The sequence below is a fragment of the Paroedura picta genome, chromosome 8 (genome assembly GCF_049243985.1).
Source record: "Paroedura picta isolate Pp20150507F chromosome 8, Ppicta_v3.0, whole genome shotgun sequence".
Lineage (NCBI taxonomy): Eukaryota > Metazoa > Chordata > Lepidosauria > Squamata > Gekkonidae > Paroedura > Paroedura picta.
Genome location: NC_135376.1, coordinates 43518614 through 43543529, shown reverse-complemented (window position 1 = coordinate 43543529; position 24916 = coordinate 43518614). Strand labels below are relative to the sequence as shown.

Here is a 24916-nt window from a genome sequence, read left to right as displayed (position 1 = left end):
GCAGCGAGCGGCGGAGTCGCCGGGCCTGTCTCGGCTGGATCCAACCTGATTCATTCGCGTCTCCCGTTCCGCCAGGCTCCAGACCTGCCTGGGAGGAGGCGGCGGCGGCGGAGGAGGAGGAAGAAGAGGTGGGAGCCGCCTTGCAGAAAGTTTGCGAGCTCGTCCTGACGGCGGATCGGGGATTCGGCCCCATGCAGAGCGGGAGAGCCCTGAGCGGGGCTCAGGCACAGGGATCCCTCGGAATCGCAGCCTGGGGGTGCCGCCATGGGCAGCTGCGTGGGGAGACAACGCAGGGAGCGGCCGACCACCCCGGGACACCCGCGCAAGCGAGCAGGTGAGCGACGCCGGAATAGCCCCCCCCCCATACCGGGCAGGGGAGCTGGGCCTTTTTTTGGGGGGGGGGGGGGAGCGCGAGCTGGCCCCTGCGATCCCCCAGGGAGAGCGACACTGGAGAGCGACACCTCCCCTGCCCCTGGGCCCACCCAGCCTCCGCGGACGGCCGGGCATCGAGAGTAGTGCCTGGCTTGGGAAGAGCGGCTGCCACTAGATTGTGCTGCTTAGGCTGAACGTGCATAAGATTTCTGAGAACCCTCCGGAGGGGTACTGTGGCCCAAATCAGGGTGTAGGCGAGGGCTGTGTACGCTGTCCCTGTCCCGTTTTAAGTTGTGGTCTACATTTCCTATGAGAGGAGTGGGAGAGGAATTTCATTTCCTCTAACTAATATGAGTCCCCCGCCATCCCTCCTAGTGATCCCGTTTTCCAGGCCCTTTCTTGGTATTTAGCAAAAGTGTAGGGTATCCCGGAAACTCAGCTCCTTACTTTATGTAAGAGCCGGTCCATCCTGTCTCACCAGATGTGTTGGAGGTGTGGACTTCTGTGCCTCTGCTGACCCAGGTGCACTGGGTGGGTGGGGGCCACTTTCAGGCCATGAGCTCCTAGAATAAGCTGTATCAAAACTCAGTTCAGTGGGAAGGTCAGAATGGTTTGGGTATGGAATACAAACTTCGTTTATGGTGCCTTATCAAAATCTGGCCCTAAAGTCTGCAGCAGTCACTTTAGGACTATGTCTTGTGACAGATACCTTCATGCCAGTAGTAACTGGCATTATTGTGGAATGATAAACTGCTCCGAGACCCTGTAGGAGAGGATGAAGTATAAAATGTAAAACAACCAAACAAACTGAAAAGTAGTCTTCTCTAAAGCTAGGATCAGAAAAGAAGCCCTGCTTGCTTCTGTTGGCGGGGAGGAGAGCAGAGCTTGGCATCTTAGATATTTCATCGCTACTCTGCAGTAGTCCAGCTTCTTCTGTGTTCCTGTGCCCACTTCTCCCTGTCACTTAAAAAGATGTAGCTGAACTGTAACAGGGACAGGGGAATGCAACAAAGATGCCCAGGGGTCTGGATAACCAGTCCTATGAGGAAAACTTGAAGAACCTGAATATGTCTAGCCTTGAGAAGAGTGAGGGCGGACATTACTGCACTCTTCCAATACCCAAAGGACTGCCTCATGGAAGAAGACAAAGATTTGTTCTCTGCTGCTCCTGGGGGTTGGATCTTCTAAAGGGCTCACGTTACCAGAGGGGACATTTCATGTGAATGTTAGGAGAAACTTCCTAACAGTGAGAGTCGTATAACAGAACTGATGATGTATTTATTTCATGTATTTTTTCTATTCTGCCTTTTCTCTGAGGAGCTCAGAGAAGTATACACCATTCTCCCTTCCACCACAACAACCCTGTGAGATAGGTTAAGCAGAGAGAGTGTGACTGGCCCTAGTGAACTTCATGACAACTTGGGCATTTGAACCTGTATCTTGGTCTACCAGTCTAGCCCCCTACACCATAATGGCTTTTGGGGTGGGAGTTCTCCATTACTGGAGTTTTGGAGCAAATGCTGGACTGCTATCTATCAGGGATATTCTGATTCTGGATTTTCTGCACTGAGCAGGATGTTGGACTAGATCAGGCTTCCTCAACTACGGTTTCATGAAACCCTGGGTTTTCTTGACAGCCTTGGAAGGGTTTCCTGAATGGTTGGGGGTTAATTTTTAATATATTTTTAACATTCAATGTTTTAACATATTTGGTCTTGTCAACCTGGCCCCCTCTTAAAATGGCCAATGATGGGCCTGGAGAGGGTGGAAAGGCAAGGGGCCCTGGGCGAGCATGTGCACAGCTATGCCTCACAAACATATTCTGCATGATCTCTCCACTTCTGGGGTTTCTCAAAGCCTGAAGACTGTTTCAGGGGTTTCTCAGTGGTAAAAAAAGTTGAGAAAGACTGGACTAGATGGTTTTGAAAGGCCTCTTCTACCCCTACAATTTTTTGAATTCCAGCTTCAAGGCCCTCTAACTCGTCTGCAGGATGAGAAGAATGGCTTTGGCTTTTGTGCAGTGGTCTGACTTTACTTAGTCTCTGTCAATCAAGAACATACTCGGTACCCTTTCATAATGGCTCAGATCTGTCTCACTCTCCTCTGGTGCTGCATCAGTTGGATCAATAATAGAAACAGCTTTAACCCAACAAGCTCATCAGCAGTACTTGGCATCAGTAGAGACATATTGATGCAGGATTTTTGGCGACAAAACAATCATGACGTTTCAGCAAAAAAGAGGTCTTTGGGGGGCATGAAAGGATAGTTTCAAAAGTGTAGTTTCTGTGCTGGCAGCTAAAGAGCTGTTTTTAAACCTACTGAGAATGGAGTGGTGCAATAACTCGGCCACATCCTAATGCCACAAAGCTGAGATCTCCAAACTTGGGAGATTTTGATGATGCTGGATAGAAATGGATAGAAAATGGCCAGACAGGCCAGAGAGTCCCTGCTCCTCTTTACCTGAAGGAAGTGTACTGTAGAAAAGGTTTCTGGGCAGCAGCATCACTCTGACTGTCCTAGAGTGCCCCTCCAAGATACAGTGAGACCTCAAATATAACTTTTCTGATCTAGAACCCATTGTCATTACACACTGCCTATTTGGATTCATGCCATATTGCATATTTCTGGGAAAGGAGCATAATCTAATCCATGGTCGAATAGGGTGGAGCTTGTTGCTATGCATATTGCTGTTCAGTCTCCTGAGCTTAATAATCATCATCTTTTAAAAATTATTTTATAGCCCGCTCTTCCCAGTTGGCTTTACTTATTTGTAGCGGTATTCTGCATCACAGGATTACTTGGCCAAAGTGCTGTAGTACCTTAATAACTGTTTTATGGGGCATGAACTTTCATTGGCAACAACCTACTTTATATGGTGCTTGGGTGCTCATGTCATGGTATTTTTACTATGAATGTGCCTACCCACAATAAATCAGTCTCTAAGTGTGCAGGACTTTGTGATTTTCTTGGTGCTATAGGCCAGAGCACTTGCAGGTTCTCTTTTAAAATTTATTTCTTGGAAGAGTTCAGCATACACTTTTACACAAAAATGTTTTACATAATTTGCAGTCTTACTTGGCTTACTGATGTGGGAAGCTCTGGAATAGCTTAATGGTGAAAAGTCATAATACTTGACTCTGTATTGAGAGAAGGATTTAAGACTTCATTGGTTTCATACGTTTTATAGCAATGCAGAGCTAAGGAGCGGTACCCTCTAGAAATGATAAATTGTTCTGAAAGAAATAGCTCCCCTTTTTTGCTTCCTGTGGTCAGCCCTTTTATTTAAAAGGATAGATAATAAACATGTCAAAATTTTATTTATTTCCTATCCATTCAATAGGTTTATACTGTACCTCTCAGCCATTTGCACAGAAAGTGTCTCTTACTTTCTTAAGGGGATAAACCCTATCTCCCATAGAAATTGAGAACAGTTCTGAAGCTTCCTGGTAGCATTTATCTTAACTGCTTATAAAAAGTTGGGTCGGCACTCTCAATGATGTATAGCTGGCATTTTGCAGACACAGGCAGTGTGAGCTCAGCTGAGTCTTCAAGAAACTGAGGAAACATGTCCTTCTATACTAATAATCTGAAAACAGCACCACCAAGCTGTTGCCCTGTAGCTGCTGGATTTCTCCAGCAATCTGGTCTCAGTAGATGTGGACCTTTTAAATATATAGGGCTGTTAGTTGTGTGAATGCCAGACTGGATAGAAAGTTCTTGTAAGTGACTCTTATCTCATTAGCAGGGTGGGGAAGAGATATTATCTTCACTGTTAAAAATCACTAAAGATCTCATGATAGGAATGACTGGGATCTTGAGCCCTGGTGCCTTCACCAAATCCCAGAACTATTTTTGGTCTCTAATTATGCTTTAGTGTCAATTTAGAGGGTATTATCTCTGCTTCCGGCCTTAAATTATGGGGCCAATGCTGTTAGTCAGTCACTGCATTCCACCTTAGTGGTGACTACATTTGTGAGATGGGCGGAGTGATACTGATGTGTTCCTCTCCCAACTTTCTGAGGCTCAAAGCCATTTTGAACATTAGATGCTGGCAAATTTAGGCTTCTGTCTCTTTTCTTTGAGTGTGGGGAAATGTAATATGTCAGCTGCTACCACAGGGGTGATTTACTGATGGGCCTATGAAATCTCACGACTGCTTGGACTTCAGGATTTCATAGGTCTACTGATGAGTCAGCCTGATATGTTACCAATCTACACGCTGCATTTGACCATACATGTAAACACAGATTCCAAAATATAGCGTGTGAATCTAACCTGGAAGAAACTCATTAGCTGTTCTGAGTGCCATGTTACATTATGACTGAAGTTTTCTTTCTGTATAAGTAATACGACTCCAAAGTACATCCTATCATAACCAGAAACTGGCCCCACCAAGGGACTGCAGAACTGACTCATGCCTGTACTCTGCTCACGCAGCCACTGGTTGCAATGCCTGTGTGTTGCTCCCAGCAATAATTACTGTTTTGTAGGAGGCAGAAAAAGAGAAACAGGAAGTGGGGAGGGGTGGATAAGTAGGCTGAGAGCAGGAGTTGTAAGCTACACCTTCTTGGAAAGGAGTCTGACTACATCTGATCCATAAAAGACACACAGAGGCAGGATTACATTTCATGTGTTTTAGAGGAAGGCATAGGGTGAGGGCTGTATGGATGACCAACAGAGGCAGAAAACATAAACTTAGCTTTGGGAAGGCCAGACTTCACCCTAAATGTCTGATTCCCCCGTTATAATATTTATCTAAGCTCCAAATGCCGGCACTGTAGTTTCAGCACTATATTTTCTGCTTTTGCAGGCAAAGTGTGTAGTGCTGGAATAAGTAGTTCTATATATGTCTAGTCACCTCCTACAGTGTTTTTTTATTACTGTATAAAATTGACCTTGCCTGAATTTACTAGTTTTTTCAGGCCCCCTCTCCTCCAAGTCTCTGTCTGTGGGTGGTTAATTGCACTTCAATCATGTTGAAATGTATGGAATGTAAATTAATGATGACTAACATGTGACAAACGTTGTAAGCCTATGCACACTTACCTGAACACACTAAACATTTATGAATAGATGTACATGGGATAAAGCTTTAACTTTCTCTGAAGTGGGGGCATTTGACGCACTTGCCTAGCTTCTATACCACCCGGGCAGCTTCTTCCTTATCTGTCCAAATCCTGTTCTACTCCTTTGTATCTTCCTCCTCAAGATCCTATGCTTCAAGTCCCATCCCTTAGAGCCACTGGGGTCTTGCACAAGGTTAATGACCTCTGTTTGGATGTTGTAGGGAGCAAATTATTTTTTCTGCTTCCTCACAGCACCATGGCACTTTCATGTGCCTCCTCAGATCTTCCCAGCTTTTTTGTGTTCCTTTCCAAAACCTGCTTTACACAGACCTTTTGGGAAACATTGTAGTCCATCCAGATGGCTGCCATGCTGGATGGGAATGTGAGGATCAGTATCCTGTTCAAAATACCTAGGCCTGCAGTGGTATGATCACTCCTTTTCAGAGATCCCTGGGGGAAATTCCTAAAGATTTGGGAATGGAGACTGGGGAGGGGAGTTCACCAGAGGTGTGATGCATTACTTCTTCCAAAGCTGCCATTTCCTGGGGGGGGGAGTTGATTGCTGCAGTGAGGAGATCAGTTGTAATTCTGAAAGAACTTCAAGGTCCAGTAAATGCATCACAACCCAACTTCGATCTGCTCTGGAAAATAATGTTTATAAATCTAGTAGCAATAAGGCTGGTGAGAAAAGTGCTGTGGTCTTTAGTTGATTCGAACATTGTTTGTGCCCTCCTCTTGCTTGCATATGTCATGCGTTCTGTTTTAAGAAGCACTGGCTCGGGATATGTATGAAAGAGGCTCTGCACAAAAGTGTGCTAATGAATTGGGAAATTCATCATAGGCCTAAAGAAAGCTGAACATCTTCTTTAAAAGATTGTGACTCCAGCTAGGGGATTGTCATATGAGTGATAGTGAATATTTTCAGGCCTTTTCCCTTGAAGTCATTCATATATTCACCTCTTTGCTGTTTTCTTGCCTTCTGTGTCTAATGTCTCTGCCTGCTCTGTCTTCATTGGTGCCACTACTGACCTGCTCTAAAGTGACATTAGGAGCACAGTTGTGGCCCCCGTGGCAGCCACTGGTGTAATTATTCTGATGTCAGCTGTGGCTGGCCTGTTTTAGCTGAAAAAAATCTGGATTTGGAGGACCATGGTCATCCAGTGTGAAATCAAGCCATTGATCTCCACAAGTGTAGCATGGCCTTTCAGGTAATGCTTTTTAAGTGTAGCCGATTTGGAGCCTTTTGCCAGTGAGGATCAGGCAACAATTGCAGCATTTAATTGATGGGAAACTGCAGTCATAAAGTAGTAGTATTTTAGAGTAAAGATCATCTTGGTGGTAGTAGGAGTGCCAGTCCTGCTATCTAGAACCAGAAACCTTTACTGAATTGATTGGAGTTATGACGGTGGTAATGTGGGGCCAGCTGACACAAGCAGGTCCCAGACCTGGGTGAGCAGATATTTGGAGCCACAGTCTGCTGCCTTGGCTCATTTGTGGGAATGAATTCTGTGTGGACCTGATTGTGCATGTTGCTTGGCTGCACTGCAGGGCCACCAGGCACAAAGCCAGCTTTTGTCCCCACATATTGGGGTGCATGCCCAGGAGACACACTCTTTCTGCTTAACCGACTGATTATTTAGTCAAAGGCCTTCCTCATTCTATCTCTGGGCTGTAAGAGCAATCCTGCAAAGCTGACAGCTCTGCATCTTCCATCTCTTCCTTTGCCATCGATGAGGCTGGACTTGTCACCAGCATGCAGCAGCTCCTCACCTCAAGCAGGCATTAATTGGCACCTGGCCTCCATGGCCCAGGCTTGCTTGTTTGTTCAGCTCAGGAGGTGTTGCCCTGGTGTCTCCCAGTAGAGCAACCTAAGTTGAGTACACACCTGAGAGCTTAAGTTTAGTCTGTGCACCCTTGAGGGTGTGGCATTCCCACTTCCCCTAGAGAAGAGAAGAGGTACTCATATACAAAGGATATCATGCTTCAGGGTTCCCAGATGAGATCCTGTGCATGAGGTTCTTATCCTGCCACTTTTTTTTGTTTTTTGTTTTGCATTAATGGGAGGAAGGTTGCTGAGCTGCCTCTAAGGTAGGCAGGTGCAGTCAAGGTGGGAGTTTGGGCAGCTTTCATTTCAAAAGGTCCAGCTTGTCATGGTCCAGTGCCATGGGGGAAAGAAAAGCCTTGTTCTCATTTGGATCTGGTCAACAGTAGCTGCCTTATAAGCCCTTAGTCTTGCCAGCCAGCTCAGCCTGTTCAGCATGGTGCCCGTTCAGCATAACCCTCCTGTCTGCTGAGCCGCATGGCTCCTCCATAAAGTGCTGAGCCAGGCAGCATGGGGGGGGGGGGGAGACAGTGCCAAGACAGCTTGTTGGTATTGCTTCCCCCCTCAGCGGACTGCTTTCTTTCTCCTGCTGTTGTACTGTGGGGCCAATTTTATGAGGCTGATGCTGGAAGTCTCTCTGGCTTTGCCCAGTTCGCATCAAAAGATCATTCTGAGGGAAGGAAAGAGCCCTTGTGACACAACCCCAGCCTGTTCCGACACTTTCCAGCATCATGGGATGTCCTTCAGGGCACTGGACTGTCCATGACAAACTGGTCATATGCTTGCCAGTCCTGGTGGTGGGTCATTTTAGAAAATGCTGATTCTCCTTCATTTTCTTGCAGAATGCCTCTTTTGTGCAAATGGAAGTTTGTCTTCCAAGGATTCTGGTGGGGCAGGAGGGAGAAAGAGAGTGGGCACAGCTGTGCTGAAGGATATGTTCAGGCACAATATTAAGGAATTATGTTTATTCGGCATACATGGCATTTTGCTGCCAACAGCACAAAAAAGCAAAACATTGCCTATGCTGTTCCCTCTTGCAAATGTAACACTTGTCCTGTGCTGTCCATCAGTGATGTCTCCTGGGCTTGTGGTATGCAAGCCTCTTCTGGTCTTGTTATGATGTTTCCTTATGTATGTCACCAGGATGGTGAGTTTACATGCAGGCTAATAGATTCCTGATAATGAGCAATTGTTGAGTTGTTGTGGTTTGCTGTATTTACCCAGCCACAGCTGGCGTTGGCTTTTTGGTATCCAAAGAAAATGGTCAGACCCCACAATCCTGAGTCCAGCAGCTCTTCCTTATTAGATTCTTGCCTACCCAGTAAAAGCTAATCCACATGCCACTCATTCCCCATAGACAAACCACTGCTTGCTGAGGTTCCCAACCAACTAATTTTCAGGCCTATTTCTTGATGGATTCTAACCCCTTGGTTACTGCGGGGTTTTGTTTGCAGAATGCATACACTCATCTCTGACTCGGTTGGACCATTCCCTTGCTCTCTCCTTTTGTTGCAGGGATGGTTGCCTGGTCACCGTCTTTAGTAGTAGGCCATCCTTTCATCCTTTATCCTATGCAGTTTTTGAACAACAAATATATATATGATGATAATATTGAACATACAGAGTCCTAAGGAGTATTCAAAGGATCTCACACACATTATTGATTTATATATTTATTTATTGGAATATTTGTTTATTCTGCCTTTCCAAAGAAAGATCCAAGGGCGCACTTAACAAATGCCTGCTCAGCTTTACACAGAAAAGTACATTAAAACCATTGCAGCAATTACCAACAGACATACCATCATATGAAAAGATTGATTTACCCAATTTCCTAAAAAGATGAGTTGGTTTTTTTATATGCCACTTTTCTCTACCTGAAGGAGTCTCAATGCAGCTTACAATCGCCTTCCCTTTCCTCTCCCCACAACAGACACGCTGTGAGGGAGGTGAGGCTGAGAGAGCCCTGATATTACTGCTCAGTGGAACAGCCTTATTAGTGCTGTGGTGAGCCCAAGGTCACCCAGCTGGCTGCATGTGGGGAAGCAGAGAATCAAACCCAGTTCACCAGATTAAAAGTCCTCCCAACCTGCTCAACAGACTACCCTCGTTTTGCCTCAGGGGGTCCAACAGAAGGTAGCTTGATCTCAACCCAAGTGTGTTGAAAATTCAGTTTAAATATATTTTATTGGCACAACAAAACGAGTGTTTCCAATGCAATCAATTATAGCACGTTCCTATTTACCTGCCAAGAAACAGGAGCAGACAGCACCTGACACAAGAGGTGCACAGTTCCTGCAGTTATGCTCTGAGTTCTTTATGTCCTTTACTCACACTGGCTTGCATGCTCCGTTCTTTTTGACCTTAGGGATTTGGGATTAGGTTTCAATTTGGGGAACAGCTGTATTCGCATGTTGGAGCCAAAACTACAAATATACCTTGGTTCACTATTTGGTGAACATGCTTCAATTTTGCATATTGCATAGTTGCAATAGCAGGTGTTTTACTATTTACTGACCTGGACTTTGTAACAGTAGTGCCAGTACATTTGTTTCTTCCTGGCAAATTTCCTGCTGTGTTTAGTTTTTTTTAATCTGCCTGTGCAGAGGAAAACTTTTAAAAAGCAGCTAGGTATGTGCATAGATACCTTCAGGAGGATTGTACTGTGAATTATGACACCAAAGTGGGTTGCAGCTCTCTCTCAGGCTCCAACGATTTCCCTGCAGTGGGGAAAAAAGAACAGGTAAAGCTGGGCACATTTTCTGCTCCTCTCTTCCCTTCACTCTGTACCCTATTCATTCCCAGGAGTTCAGTTCACTCCCATCCCCCAGTGATGCAGAAAGTGATGGACATACCCTATGGCCTTCAGTATTGAGTCACAAAAGGCAGAGATAATTTCGAAAGGGTTCCCACTTCAAATAAAGGTATCTATGAGAACATATTGTGAACATACCCAGATACTTTAAAACTCTTTTTTCCATTTAATTTATATTCCACATTCATAGCTGTTCAGGACCAAGAGCAACATAAGTCTTGATGTAATGGGTTTTTGCTTTACAAGCAGTACTGTTTTGACATTGTTTCTATGTAATTATGTCTATGAAGTCTGTCTTGTCTAAGTTATGACTTCTTTCATTACTAAGTAAGACTGTAATACATGGGCCCTGCCTGCTTCCTTTCTCGTGTGCTGCCTGTAAGGGTAGAGTTCCAGCAGTAGTGCAGGTGATTGTGTTTCTGAGAAACAAAGGAGCAATGATACTGAAGAGTTGATCTGAAGCCTGGTTAGATAGCTGGAGAGAAGTATAACCTATTGTTTTCACACACACACAAACACACAGAGACACACAGAAAGACAGACACACACACACACACACACACACACACACACACACACACACAGATTAGGGTGAGGACTGGAGTGGGAGGTGACATTTAAATTTATACCCCATCCCTCCTGACAAAGTCAGCCCAAGGCAGCTTGCAAAAAGATAAAAAGATAAAATACAACAATTTCCATTAAAACTCCTCAATTAATGCCCAATAAAATAATAGTACAATCTAAAAACTCCAGCAGGTGGTGGAAACAACATCCCTCCCCTATTACAGTCACCAACCCCAACTGCATCCATACTCTGGCACAACCAGGTGGATCTCACACAGTGCCTTCCACTAGGCGGGACCTATATAAAGTTGCTGTGACAGTAGGACTCATTTCCTCTGATGTCACATGCAGGAGTTCTATGGAAACAAGTCAAATATTATTGAAACACAGCCATATCCACAGCATATCACGCACACTTCTCTAGTAGTAGTATTTACTTTTTTTTCACCATTAGAAATCCTGTATTGGCATACAAATATATTAAAAAAACAGCTAATGCAAGTTATCACTGTAACATTTTGATATATGGCATATGGATCGTAAATTAAATGTATGCAAGTAGCTCTAATAAATGTTGGACATGTCAGTAATCCTCACTAAATTGTACATAGTGTGGTAGTGCCCCTGTATTCACGATTATTGGAGGAAAATTATGGCACAGATTTAAAAAATTGTAACTGTCAAGCTACCAGTGAATTTTAAAGTTACTTACTTGGGTTTGTTAACAATTGTGGTGTTTTCCACACATGGAGGAGCACATGTGGTTCCCTGTTGCTGGTACGGCTGCAGATAAGCGTAGCAGCAACAGGGCTTCTGCATGGCAGGTTTCCCTAACTTGAGCTTTCAGCAGTGGTCATTCCCATGGGAACACTGAGCTTTTTGCATTGGAAAAAAGTCAGTGCTTGAATATCATTATACTGATACATTGCTGAAACAGCAGGATTGTCAGCTTTTATGAATCCCCAGCTTAAATGAAAAAAGGACGTTTCTATGAAAATATGTGTAGAGTCTTACTTTTTTTTAGTGAAAGCTGGGAATTCAGAGAATTATTTACATATATTGTTACAACAGTATTGTTGTTGTTGTTGTTATTTAAATCTATTACCCGCCACTCCCAAGCAGGCTCGTAGTGGGTTACAGATGTCCAGTTAAACCCTACATTAAAACCCTATTAAAATGTACAAAAATACAAATACAATAGATCAACAACCCAACAACATGGTGGAGAAAGCCTCCCTATCTCCAACCCCCACCCCAACCTCTCGTGGGAGGAGGCAGGAGAGAGTATATCAATATAATGATATTCTAGTGCTGAATTTTTAAAAGCAAAGGCTTCCTGGTGGCAGGGAACAGGATTGCTAGATGTAGGTTGGGAAATTCCTGGAGATTTGGAATGGTGACTTAGGATAGTGGAATTTGGAGAGGTGTGGTAATTCAATAGGGTATAATGCCTTAAAACCCACCCCATCCCCCAAAGCAGCCATTTTCTGCATTGTAATTGATCTCCATAGTCTAGAGATTAGTTGTAATTCCAGAAAATCTTCAGGCCCTATGTAGAGATTGGCAATCCTATAGGGAAAGTAATGGTCACTGTGGGGACAAGATCCGGGGAAATGACTTCCATGTTCCATCTTAATTTTCTCACCTATCTTGTAACCAAGCCAGCTTTACTACAATCTTATGCAAAACTTCAGAGCAAAGTGGGATTGAGAAAGATCAGAGAAAAACTGTGGAACCCCAGAAGATGCATGAGTGCGCCACAATGCTGTGAGAAAGAAGAGGAAAATTCCACTTCCCAACAGCATTGAACCAAGTCTTTTGTACCTAAATTTGACCCAATTATTTTGCAGTGTTTAGGGGGAACTTTAGCTCAGCTGTAGAGCAAATAAATGCTTGAATGCAGAAGGCCACGGTCTATACCTTGTATCTCCTGAAAAGTATCTCTTGAGTGTTGTGCAACTGGTAGTAACTTGAATGCCTCTTAGCAACTTCACTGAGCCAAACAAGGGCAGAGTCCAGGATCAGCTAATCCTGATCTCATAAGATCTTTCTATAAGAGTGTTGTCATGTAATCCAGGAGAATTTGCTTTAAGAGCTCAGTGGTAGTGAGTGAATAGGCAGAAGAGGGAGCATATCCTGAGTGCAAGGATCTAGGAGCACGAGGCATTCCTGTGCACTCTCTCACTGCCTCCATGCAGTCCAAGTGATGGACTGGTTTATATCTGACAACTATATGCAAAGTCCTTGTGGTGGCCAAATGGCACATGGATGGGCACAGATGTGCTGATGCTGGGTTATAGCATGGTGGCTTGGCCTCCTCTGAAAGCAGTAGTTGTATAAGGGCCATTCCTGAACGGCCTGCCTGTCTTCTTTGGTAGCCAAAAGAATGGCATGTTCTTTGTATCACAATGGCTACTGCTTCTTGCACTACTGAGCTAGTTTGTCTAAAGCGAATTTAGCTGAGAAGCTTAACATAGCTGCGTTAGGCAGAAGGCAGGACACTCTGCCCGGAGCCCGCTTGGGCCACCGGCCCTCTGTGTTCAGCAGGTGATCAAGGCAAGGCCTGAAGGGAAGTTTCTCCTGTCTCCACATTAGAAGGAGCCTGGAGGTGGCTGTTTGCATTTGGGACTCCCAATAGCTCCTGCCCAGCCTTGCCTACCACCCTCTTGTATTTCACAAACTGTCAGCTGTAGGTGCCACATAACTAATTTGATAGTGACCTGATAGTTAGGAACTTAGTGTGCTTTTTTTTATAGTTCAGAGTTCATGCTAAGCATAGAGAGTTTTAAAAACAACATTTTTAAGGCACCAAATACACAAGTCATAGCTCCTCTTTACAGTATGTAAATATGACAGTTCTATTGCCAGGCCTGCCTCCAAACATTTAGGGCTGATCCTGTATTGAGCAGAGGGCTGGATTAGATGGCCTGTATGCCCTCTTCCAACTCTATGATCCCTACGCCTTTCTGCCAGTAGAGTTCATCTCACTAAAACTCTGTTAATCTGAATGGCAAGATTGCTTTATCTACTAGGAAAAGGCATCAAAGGTAAGAAAGATGCTGGCCCCCACCAGGGCCATGGGATTGCTGAGGATGGAGCATTTGTTAGGCTTGTGCCTGTTCAGTATTGTTCTTTCTTTCTGTGAACATGTCTTTTCTCTCCTTCTGACCACCCCTAATAAAACCTGCAGCACAAGCTCCTTATACAGTTGGCTTGAAACTAGATCTCCTTGCAGAGCCAGCCAGGAAAGGGTCAGCTCAAGAAGCTGGTCCTCCTCTGCCTCCTTCCTAGGGGACAACTGACTGAGCAATACACCTGGGAATAAGTGTACCCCAGGGAGGGCACTGTGCCTGAATCTGCAGGAGATTTTCCTGGCAGATGATGGGGCAAAAGGATGTAGTAGTTAGAGAAACAAGGGTTAATGCTGCATGAGGTCCTGTGGAGCTATGTGTACCCCATATCTATTTCAGAATTTGGCATCCTGGGGAATTCTCAGTTGACTTTAAAACATGACATTTCTAGCTCTTAGAAATGCAAATAAAAGTTTGAACATGCACATATCAGTGAAGAGTTTCTTAGAAGCCTGAAGGGGCTGTTTGGGACTTCCCATGGTGATAGAAGAAAGCTTTGGGGCCTCCAGTATTTCTTCTTTCTTCCTTGGATGTGCACGTCCTGAAAATCTCCCTACCCTGTCTTCAAAGAATTAGCTAATAAAATGAAATTAATTTAAAATTTGCATTTTGAAAGCAGTATAAAGTATACCAAATAAGCAAGTATGTGCTTAATTTCCATAATTTATTCTGATCATTGAATTTAAACTTCATTGTACAATATACACTGTATGTGGTCTTTCCATCCCTGCAAGTACAAAGGAAAGGTTGTATCATTCTAGACAGGAGCATTTTTATTGATTTTTCTGAAACAATTAGTGTCTGTGATCTCTTCTCTGGGATTTGGTGACCCCACAATAAAATACACTTCCTGGTAACCTTGTGATGATTGAGATTTGTAGGGGTTTTTATGAGTAGGAGTCAGCAGGGATTAATGATGCACTCAAGTAGCCCTATACTAAAACGTGAGCACATACTGCATTTCAAATATATAGGCTTAATGAACCATTGTACCTCCACATCTCCATCAATTACACTGAAGTGGGAGTTCTCTTCTGGGATTCAGTATCTATCTTTGTTTGGGGGGCTTCTTGCAGAAATTGCTGCTTTCTCACTGACCATCATATTCCTGAGCTCTTCTACACCAAACTCCTCTTACCAGTCCTTTGCAGTATTCCTTGTGTGGGTATGTGGGGATCACAGGAAATTCACACTGTTCATCATGATTTAAAAAAAATTGGGGGGTTCAGCCTGAGAACCAGTTTGTGTGTAGTGGTTAAAGTGTTAGGCTAGGATCTGGGAGACTAGGATCACCTAGCTTGCTGAGTGATCTTGGGTCAGTCACTCTGAGTCTAACCTATCCCACAGGGTTGTTGTGAAGGAAAAATATAGATCTTTTTCGGTTCACATCAGGGTGAAAAGTGGGGTATAAATGAAGTAAATGCCCCCCCTAAGGTGGGACAGCTGCCACTGCTCAGAGCTTCTGATGGGTCCCAGTACCACCACCTCTGTCCTTGCTTGCCCATGCTCCCAGCCACATGCAGAGCTCAGTATTGTTTCGGGGGGGGGGGTCATATATGGCTGGAAATGCAGACAGTATGTGAGCTTCTGAGTGGGGGAAGAATGCATGGGTAGGTGTTGGAGGAAAGGCTTGTGGGTGAATGAGGAGTGAGCAGGTATGCAGTGGCAAGAAGAGGCCCCTTGACACTGTCCATGGCCTTCTAAACCTGGAACTGGCCCTCCTCAGATGAATGCAAAACTGTGGAAGTGGAGTGGAGCACCTGGCTGCTCCCCCTGACTCCACACAGCTTGGTGATCTCATGAAAGTTTAAGTAGTGTTTGCTTGGAGCACCCCTTTGAGAATGATGGAGTCCTATGAGGGTCGTGGTGCACCATGCTGCTCCCTGATCCTTGGCATCAGGCTGATGAGTCTCCATCCTGTGTCTGAAATACAGTCAATTCCCCAGCACTCTGTGATTGTCCTTGCTTGTTCTGGAGCCCAGGCTTGAAGTTTGTAAGAAACCCTTGAGCCTGAACTGCTGCTGACTCTGTTTCTTTACATATGGGCCAAGACCCTTGGTCTCTCCAGTCATTCTCAGTAAGTTGCAGCCGATCAATGTCTTCCTGCCATCTCCACTACTGTAGAGATTATGGTTAGTTAATTGCTTCTATCCTGGCAGTATTTCTACTGACTTCAGCTAGCGGGGATGGGGGTGGTTAGATCAAAATAACTTCTTCCGGCACGTGGCCTCCCCTCCTGCCCCTCTTTCCGAGCAACACTTGGCTGTTCTCTGCATAACCTAGCTAGGAGGCTGAAGACGTTGAGAGGTTCTGGGCAAGCAAGGAGCATTTTGAGGGCCATGTGTGAACTGGGACCCAGGTCTGATTCTTCCCATCCTCAAATGCTGTGCTCACCCTGGGCTTGTCTGGTTTCTGCTTGCTGCTCCTTAGGGTCAGTTGTGGGCATATCATCTAAGTGGTCTGTATGGGCAGCTACTTCTGCTAGTAATAAGGTGCCTAGTGTCTGGACATTTGACTCACAATTGTGCATTCAGAGTTTTAAGAGATTTTAAAATGCTGAGAGACAGACTTTGGACCAGATTGTTCCCTAGAACATCATGTAAATATTCTGGGATCTCCACCTCATTGATTCTCAAGGCTCCATGATCCAAGACCAGCTCTTCTTGGCCAGTCGTCCTCTGAACAATCACAGCAGCTGTATAAGAACAGCTGCCTTTGTGGGAGAGGGGAGGTTGGAGAAGACACCAGATCACACGCCTGCTCCTTCATCAGCAAGACTGGCCCCTCCCCCACCACAGCAGCCATGAGCATCAACTGCCCTGCAAGAGAGGACAAGGGGGAGGCAGACAGGCTAAGGAAACGCCATCACATGGTTGTCCCTGGATCAGCTGCTCAGATCTCTCCTTTGCCAGAGCAGCCAGGGGTGTTTTGTTTCTGTTTGGCTGAGTTCAACATTTTAAAATCCTGATTTTCGACCAGATTCACCCTCCTCTCATCTCATGGAGCTTTTTGTTTTATGGCTTGAATTTTCATACTGTTAAACTTTAGAATGGAATTATGCTTTATTTAGTCCCTGGTTTTGTCCCCAATGGAGACCCAGAGTACCTTACAACATCATTCGCCCCTCTTCCATTTTAGCCTCACAGCAACATCTCAGTGAGGTAGGTAATGCTGAGAAAGAGGGGCCAGTTCAAGGTCACTCAGTGAACTTCCACGGCCAAGCAGGGATTTGATTTTGAACCCAGGTCTCCTCATTTCTAATCCAACACTCTAATGACTGCACCATTACTTTATGGATATTGATGAATAGAAATCTGAAATCTTTAAACAGCCCCGTGGCGCGGAGCGCCACAGACTGAATAAAGCAGTAAGAGCTCTGTGGGAGGAGTTAGGGCGGGCCCTGTCTGGGATAAAAACTCGGAGGGGCCAATCAGGAGCCGCGAAGCGGCTCCTGATTGGCCCCTCCAAGTGTCCATCCCGCCCGAAGCAGGTAATGGGGAGCCGCGCGAAGCCAGGAGAAGGCTTGGGAGAGCCTCGGAGTGGACTTCGCCTCAGTGCGGGGGAGGCCAGTCCGCACAGTGCGGGGAGAAGGCGGGAGAAGGCGGCCAGACGCAGTGCGGGGAAAGGAGCAGGGCCGCCGCGTCAAAGACGCGGCGGCCCTGCTCCTTTCCAGGTGCACGCCCTCCCAACTTCGCCTGGGAGCAGGGAAGGAATCCCGTGCCTCCCATTTAGCCTTCCCGCCAACAGCACGCTGCCACCGCCCAACTCCGCGACCCCAACGCCGCCGCCATGCGACCCAGGTCAGCCACCACCCGCCGCTACCCCCCCCTTCACTTCTTCACCCTGGACCGCGCTAACACCCCCCCAACACGCTCCCACGACTGTGCCGCGCTTCCCCCAACAACCACTCCCCCCCCAACACGACCTTTTACCACGCCACCCACCCAGCCGCCTTCCGGCGCGCCCCTACTGACCGTCTCACCCGTCGCCCCGTCTCACTCATCGCCGTCGCCCCCTCTCCGCCATCGCCCCGTTCTCCCCCGGAACGCTCGGCGCTGCAGACCACGCTAACACCCCCCCAACACGCTCCCACGACTGTGCCGCGCTTCCCCCAACAACCACTCCCCCCCCCAACACGACCTTTTACCACGCCACCCACCCAGCCGCCTTCCGGCGCACCCCTACTGACCGTCTCGCCCGTCGCCCCGTCTCACTCATTGCCGTCGCCCCCTCTCCGCCATCGCCCCGTTCTCCCCCGGAACGCTCGGCGCTGCGGCTAGGCCTTCCCTTCCCCACTCTACCCCCACCTACATCACGACGACAGGACACACATGCGCCAACTTCTGCCCAGCCGCCGTTCCCCTCCGCCTCCCCCTCAACCTACCGCCAACCCCTACCGCCCGTGCCACTCCCGCTCGGCTATACCAGCCCGACCTCCGCAACACCAGCTTCACCGGTGAGACACGCGCTGACCAACGCAAGTCCGCCCCGCACCCACACAGCGCCCTCCACCCACCCCTCCCTACCGATTCCGTGCTCCCTCTCGCTGCTTCCCAGTTTTGGCCCGTTTTTATAAATGGCCTTTATTACTAGTCAGAAAATAAAACAGTAATGCAAATGACCAAGTCATGACTAGTTTGGAGGCCTGTCTGAATATCTGGCATTATAGTATGCTTGGCATTTCAAAATGGCCTTTTTGTAATATGTTTACTTCTTGTTTTGGAACCCAGAACATTCCTAACCGTTTCAGACATATCCCAGTAATTATGCTCACAATTTTGGCTCTGTTTGCCACATCATTATATGTGGTAGCAGGTGGCAACCCCTGTATTAGAGTTCTGAGTAACAGTTGCATCCTGAGTCTCAGATGTGTATGTTAATGACTAGATCTAAGAATAATGTTTCTGGCCCTCATGCCAGTCTTGAAAACAGCAAACCAGGCAAGCCACAAACAAATGTCAATGTTTCTACATACTTGAGGAGCTCCTCAGACGTTCAGAAAAATACAAGGTCATTAAATAACAAAATAATTTAAATGGGGGAAGGTAAAGAAAAAACAGCCATGATAAGGACTGGATGTATTCTAGCACATTCTGAGACTAGGGGGAAAGCCCATTTTATTTAAAAATAAAATGGCCCCCTCCCCAGTGAAGCCTTCGCGGGGCCTGGCAGTCCTGCGGCCGGACATGCCGCGCTCCCCGGGCCCTCCCCCGCGGTGGGTGGCACTCGGCGCGGGGAAAAGACCATGGCCGGTGAGTCGGGGACATGGCAGGCCCGGTCTTCGCGCTGCGGCAAAGGCCTCGCGTCCCTGGTGTCGCGTGGCTGCCCTCCCAGCCCATGGGCCGTGGTACATTTGGCCCTGACCGCGTATGGCCTTAAAGGTAATTATAAACAATTTAATTGAACATGTGAATTAATTTATATTAAATTAACTTAGAAGAAAAAGAAGAGTTGGTTCTTATATGCTGCTTTTCTCTACCCGAAGGAGTCTCAAAGTGGCTTACAATCGCCTTCCCTTTCCTCTCCCCACAACAGACACCCTGTGAGCTGGGTGAGGCTGAGTAAGCCCTGATATTCCTACTCAGTCAGAGCAGTTTTCTCAGTGCTATGACAAGACCAAGGTCGCCCAGCTTGTTGCATGTGGGGGAGCACAGATTCAAACCCGGCTCACCAGATTAAAAGTCCACACTCCTAACCACTACACCAAACTGGCTCTTACATTAGATTATATTCTTAAACCACTTTATTAACCTTGCAAAGGAAGCCTGATTTTTTGTTGAGCATGTTGATGTTTTAGCAAATGGTGCTGTTTTTGGGGTAGGGAGGTCAACAATCTTGCAGTGTTAGTTTTGAACAAAGCGCTGTATTGGTTGATTTCATGGTGGACATTACATTTTAAGTTTATGATGATACCGCAGGAGGTTCATCAGTCTCTTGCATTTTCTCTCTGTTAGCCATGTTCCACCAAAACTTAACCCCTTCCATATAATGTAATTCATTTTCAATCTAATGCTTTTAAAAATGACCTTTGCAGGAAGCTCCAGGCTTCTAGAGGGTTAACTTTTTGAAACAAGAACTCAGCTGCAGGGTGGCTTTCTCTCTCCTTCCCTGTCTTCCAAAAGGTGCCCTTTTTACTCTTCCCCTGCCCCTAACCCTAACCTTGTGTATGTCAACAGACTTCAGATGTAAAAGTCCTAGGCTCAATCCCCATCTGGGTAACTGAAAAAAAATTAGTTTATTCCCCCCCATCATTCCATTTATGCTTGTTGTTTTTTAGTTGCAAACAATAAATACATATATAGCTCATATTACCATTTTATACTTATAAATAGGTAAAAGGGGAGGGGGAGCCAATCAAATGCTTGGTGCTAAGAGGAAGGTCTCGGCTGTTTTCATAGAATCATAGAATAACAGAATTGGAAGGGACCTCTTGGGTCATCTAATCCAACCCCCACACACAATGCAGGACACTCACAACGTTATTGCTCATCCACTGTAATCTGCCACCCCCTTGTTTTTGGGCAAGCTTGTTACTGCTGTACCTTAGTCCTCCCCACCAATTTGCCTTCCTCCTCAGGGAACCGCTGATCCAACCAAGGAATGCCAAGCACACCCTCCTTGCCCAGTCTCCCATTGCTGGGTATCGTAGGGGTTGGGGAAGAGGAAAAGGGTACCGTTTGGAAGACAGGAAAGGAGAATGGGATAAGAGAAAGTTGTCCCGCAGCTGAATATGGTAACACCACTCTTAAATGAACTGAGGAAACAGTAAACTGAAATTGTTTGGATCCCTGAATGGTGGGAAAAGTATGAAGAAGAGGGGAAAAACCCAAAACACTTCCATTCCAAAAGCGACATAAAATGCATACATTAAAAGACCAGACAGGAATCTACTGTAAAACTGGAGCAAATCATAGGTGCAGAAAAAGGTTTATTGTATTCAGTCTTTTTGATGGTATTGGTTGTTCCTGAGCTAGCCTGTGGTTCAGTTTTTGAATGACATATAATTTCGTAGGCAAACCATGAAAGATTTAGATGACAGAAGTAAAGATAAGACTGGGAATGGAACATTTTTTTCTGTGGAAAGGGAGAGGAAAATCAGTATCTTTAGGTAGGAGATTGAAGAGGATCAGACAATGGGACCAGTTGATTTAAAATGGTGTAGAACTTATTTTTATGAGATGTTTACAAAGAAGTGTTGAGTCAGTGTCTGTCAGAAATTGTTTTGATCTATGGAGTCCTGCCTTTGACAAAGCAGTAGGAAAAAAGAGCTACCCTGGAGCCAGTGACATGATTAGGAAGAGAGCCTGGCTGAGCTGACTTCAATGTTTATGCTTCCGCCTCTCCTAGTGTCTTTGTCTTCCAGGAGTTCAGCCTCCCCCGGCTTTGCAAATTGTTGCCACCCACCCGGCTGCAGCCCCATGGCTTATTCCCTGGCTAATTCTCTGAGCTATAAATACTGTACAGGATGGAAAACTCTCTTAAGACTCTGAGCAGAGAGCTGGGGGTGGGGTGGGGGTGGAAGAAAGCTATGGGTATTGGCCATGTGCAGCTCATCACAGGGGGAGCAGAAGTGCCACTTGCCAGAGTTTGGCTGTGAAGAGATGGGGCAGTAGCTGCTGTAAACACAAAGGAAACTGAGCCCAGCAGGTGTGTGTGTGTGTGTGGGGGGGGTGTCTGTCTTTGGGGCTTCATTTGAAGTCTGTCTCTACTATTACAGGTCGCAATGAACCTCTAAAGAAGGAGCGCCCCAAGTGGAAGAGTGATTACCCTATGACAGATGGGCAGTTGCGAAGCAAACGGGACGAGTTCTGGGATACAGCACCAGCCTTCGAAGGCCGCAAAGAGATCTGGGATGCACTCAAAGCTGCCGCCTATGCTGTGGAGGCAAATGACCATGGGCTAGCGCAGGCCATTATCGATGGTGCTGGTGTTACCTTGCCCCATGGTATGTTGGGTGAAACAGGGTTGACTCTTTCTGCTCCCTTCTCTAGTGTCTTTCTCAAGGCAACACTGTTGTCCTTTGCTACAGTTATGAAATAAAACATCAACAAAAATGTAATATGTGTTGTGCAACAGATGTGTTTGCAAAAGTTTATAAAGCCATGCCTTTCTACCATGTGTGCAAAATGCATGTAATTGGAATTGGAGATTGGACAGTCTTATATCCATTTGTTGGAAAAGATCAGGTTCAGATGGTTCAAAGAGAGCTGGGAGAGTCATGAAGCTGGGGTACCTGGGGTGCTGCCCCAAAATTAAGAGTACATCCAAAGGCTGGGAACGGGGTGTAGTCTGAAACTGCATAAGTTTAGGGAATAGCAAAGAAAGTTGGAAGGAATTTAGGACATTGGTGGACATAACCAGATGCGTGGGCATCAGGAACGAGATTAAGATTTAGAGGAAAAATTGGGAATCCTATTTTTCATAGGCTTTGGGGAATTCAGTATAGACTTGAGCTTGGTCTCAAATATGCCTGTGGAAAGGCATACTTTTATCCCAGGCTTCTCATGCCCTCTACTGGTTTGTTTCTTATCTTGCAGGCTCCCTTACTGAGTGCTATGACGAATTAGGAAACCGGTACCAGCTCCCTGTTTATTGCCTTGCCCCGCCTGTCAATCTGATTATGGAGAGGAGCGAAGAGGAGGGCACGGAGCCCCCTGAGCCAGCACCCAACACCCGGCATGAATTCCCTCTCAAAGTGCGCCTCTCCACTGGCAAGGACGTGCGCCTGAGCGCCAGCATGACTGACACTATTGGGCAGCTTAAAAAGCAACTCTTTGCCCAGGAGGGGCTGGAGCCTAGCTGGCAGCGCTGGTTTTTTTCTGGCAAGCTCCTGACCGACCGGACCCGCCTTCAAGAAACCAAAATTCAGAAGGACTTTGTCATCCAAGTCATCATCAATCAGCCGTCTGCACCAAGGAACTGAGTTGGAGGTTGCTGGCACAGGGCCCATTCTGTGGCCCAGGGGGTGAGCTGCAACCCCCATGAACGAGGCTGCTCTTGTGCCTGGGGAAAACAGACTGTGTCCTTCGAACTATGGCTGGGAGATTTTGTGGTGGGCTTTAGAGAATTGCACATGTTCACTTGCTGCAGGGCACAGACAAGGGGTGACAAGCAGCACAGGTGGGCAGTCTTGAGGGTGGATTCTTCCCATGGTTTGCCTCTCATGATCCTTAGGGCCATTTTTTATACCACCCAGACCCTGCCCCCCACTCTCCAAGGATTGACTCTCTTGCCTTTATCCCCCGTTTCTAGATTGGTACTGAAACACATGCCTTCCTCCTCTTCTTCTCAGCCCCAACCAAGCTGGAGCTGTCTGCACTGGGCTTCTAAGCCTAGCTTGAGAGACTGTGCAGTTAGTCCCTTCAGGGACTGCACATACATCTTGCCACTTGGGCATCAAGAAGCTTTTCTAGGGAGCTTGAGACCAAAGCATCCCCCAGAAAAAAGTACCTTGCTGGGCACAAGGCCAGGATGTCATGTCAAACACCGTGCTGTAACTGGTTCCCACTATTTGGTCCAGTGAATACTGAGAACAATCCTGTTTGTGCAGTCACCTGTGATGAGCCAGTGGGACAGATAATGCGTTCTGGATATATAGACAGCCATTCAGTTAGATGGGGGGAAATGGAGGATTGTTCTTGTATGTATAGATCTCAGTGTAATTTATCAATAAAACCTTTTCCAACTAGCCATAAACCTGTCCTGTTGCCTGATTTAACCTGAACCTGGCTTTCTTTCTTATTTGAAGAAAGCTTTGAACTATTTCTTTCGCATTGGAAAGCATTCAAATGCTTAGTGGGAAGGAGCAGACTCATTACTTAGACAATCTGAGTTCCTACTCTGGCTGGGAAGAAATACTTACCAACCTGGCCCAAGTCAGGTAAGGGACATGATGCTACCAAGGGGGAGATGAGACGAGACATCAAACTACTGTGAAATGCAAGGCCATGTTTCAGGACAGAACTAGAAATGATTAAGTGAAGGGAAGGCAGTTAGTTATATGGGAGGATCCGTGGATGAGAAGGAAGGATGCTGAACTTTTCTTGCATTTGCTGATTTCCCTGTATAAATAATTGTTCACAGTTTCAGAGCTCATACTAGGAAAAGATAAAGAGGCAGAGGGAAATCTTTAGCAGGGGAGGAACGGTTAAGGGGTTTAATCACAATAGCCCTCAATGGCATTATTTTTTATTTATTTTATTATTACATTTCTAATCCTCCCTTCCCTGGAGGCTCTGGGCAGATAAGAACATTTAAGAGACAATTTAAATTTACAAAATTTAAAATGTAATAATCTTAAGTTTTGGAATATAAAAATACAATTTAAAAAAATACCAAAAGACTGGTTTGCCCTCTGCCATTTATTTACATTATATTTATAGTTAAAAGAAAACATGGAAATGGTAACAGATTCTGGGCACATCTGGTGCTTCCTGAAACAAACACTAGAATAATGTATTGAACAATAATAGTATCTAATATATCCCAAGGTTACTTCAGGGCTGCAGCAGTTGTCCTTTTTTAAAAAGGAAAAAGAGCACTTGGCAAGACCCTGTCTGTTGCCTCACCTTATTTGCACAGGTGTAAATTGCACACCTGCATGCAAGAAAGGGGAAGGCAGGAAAAAATAAATGACATATCAGATCACATTGGCCATTTTTGCCAAGGCAACTTGGCTGCTTAATAGGTCAAGTCCAGAAACAAATGTACACTGATGATCTAAATATATGTTAGAGTGCAGTAGCACTGTAGAGACGTAAAAAGATTTTCAGGGTATAAACTCAAGAGTCAAAGCTCCCTTCATCACATGAATGTATGCTGTGTCTGAGGCTTTCTATCTGATAGCAGGGGGTAGGAATAATGAGAGCTTTTGCCACGTTGGGATTGTTTTTAAAGTCTTTTAATGGGTATTTTAATGGGGATAAGACTATTGTGACCTGCCACGAGCCTACGGGGAGTGGCGGGAAATAAATCTAATAAATAATAATAATAATCTCAGAGGTTTACATAAGCTTTTACAATGTCTCAAATACTTATTTACACTATGTAATTAATTTTTCCAATCTGCATCTATCAAGTGACATGTGAACTGGCACACATGTCCTGTTACTAAGTGATAGAAATTCTCTCTTTTAATACCAAC

General features: G+C 45.8%; 1 protein-coding gene across 1 annotated transcript; it reads left to right on the top strand.

The window, feature by feature from the left end:
* Window positions 1-97: 97 nt before the first annotated feature.
* Window positions 98-23469, top strand: UBTD1 (ubiquitin domain containing 1). Its single transcript, XM_077349445.1, has 3 exons — window positions 98-334; window positions 21491-21718; window positions 22311-23469. Exons 1-3 carry the CDS (start codon window positions 265-267, stop codon window positions 22694-22696), a joined length of 684 nt encoding a protein of 227 aa, XP_077205560.1. The 5' UTR covers window positions 98-264; the 3' UTR covers window positions 22697-23469.
* The last annotated feature ends 1447 nt before the right edge of the window (window positions 23470-24916 follow it).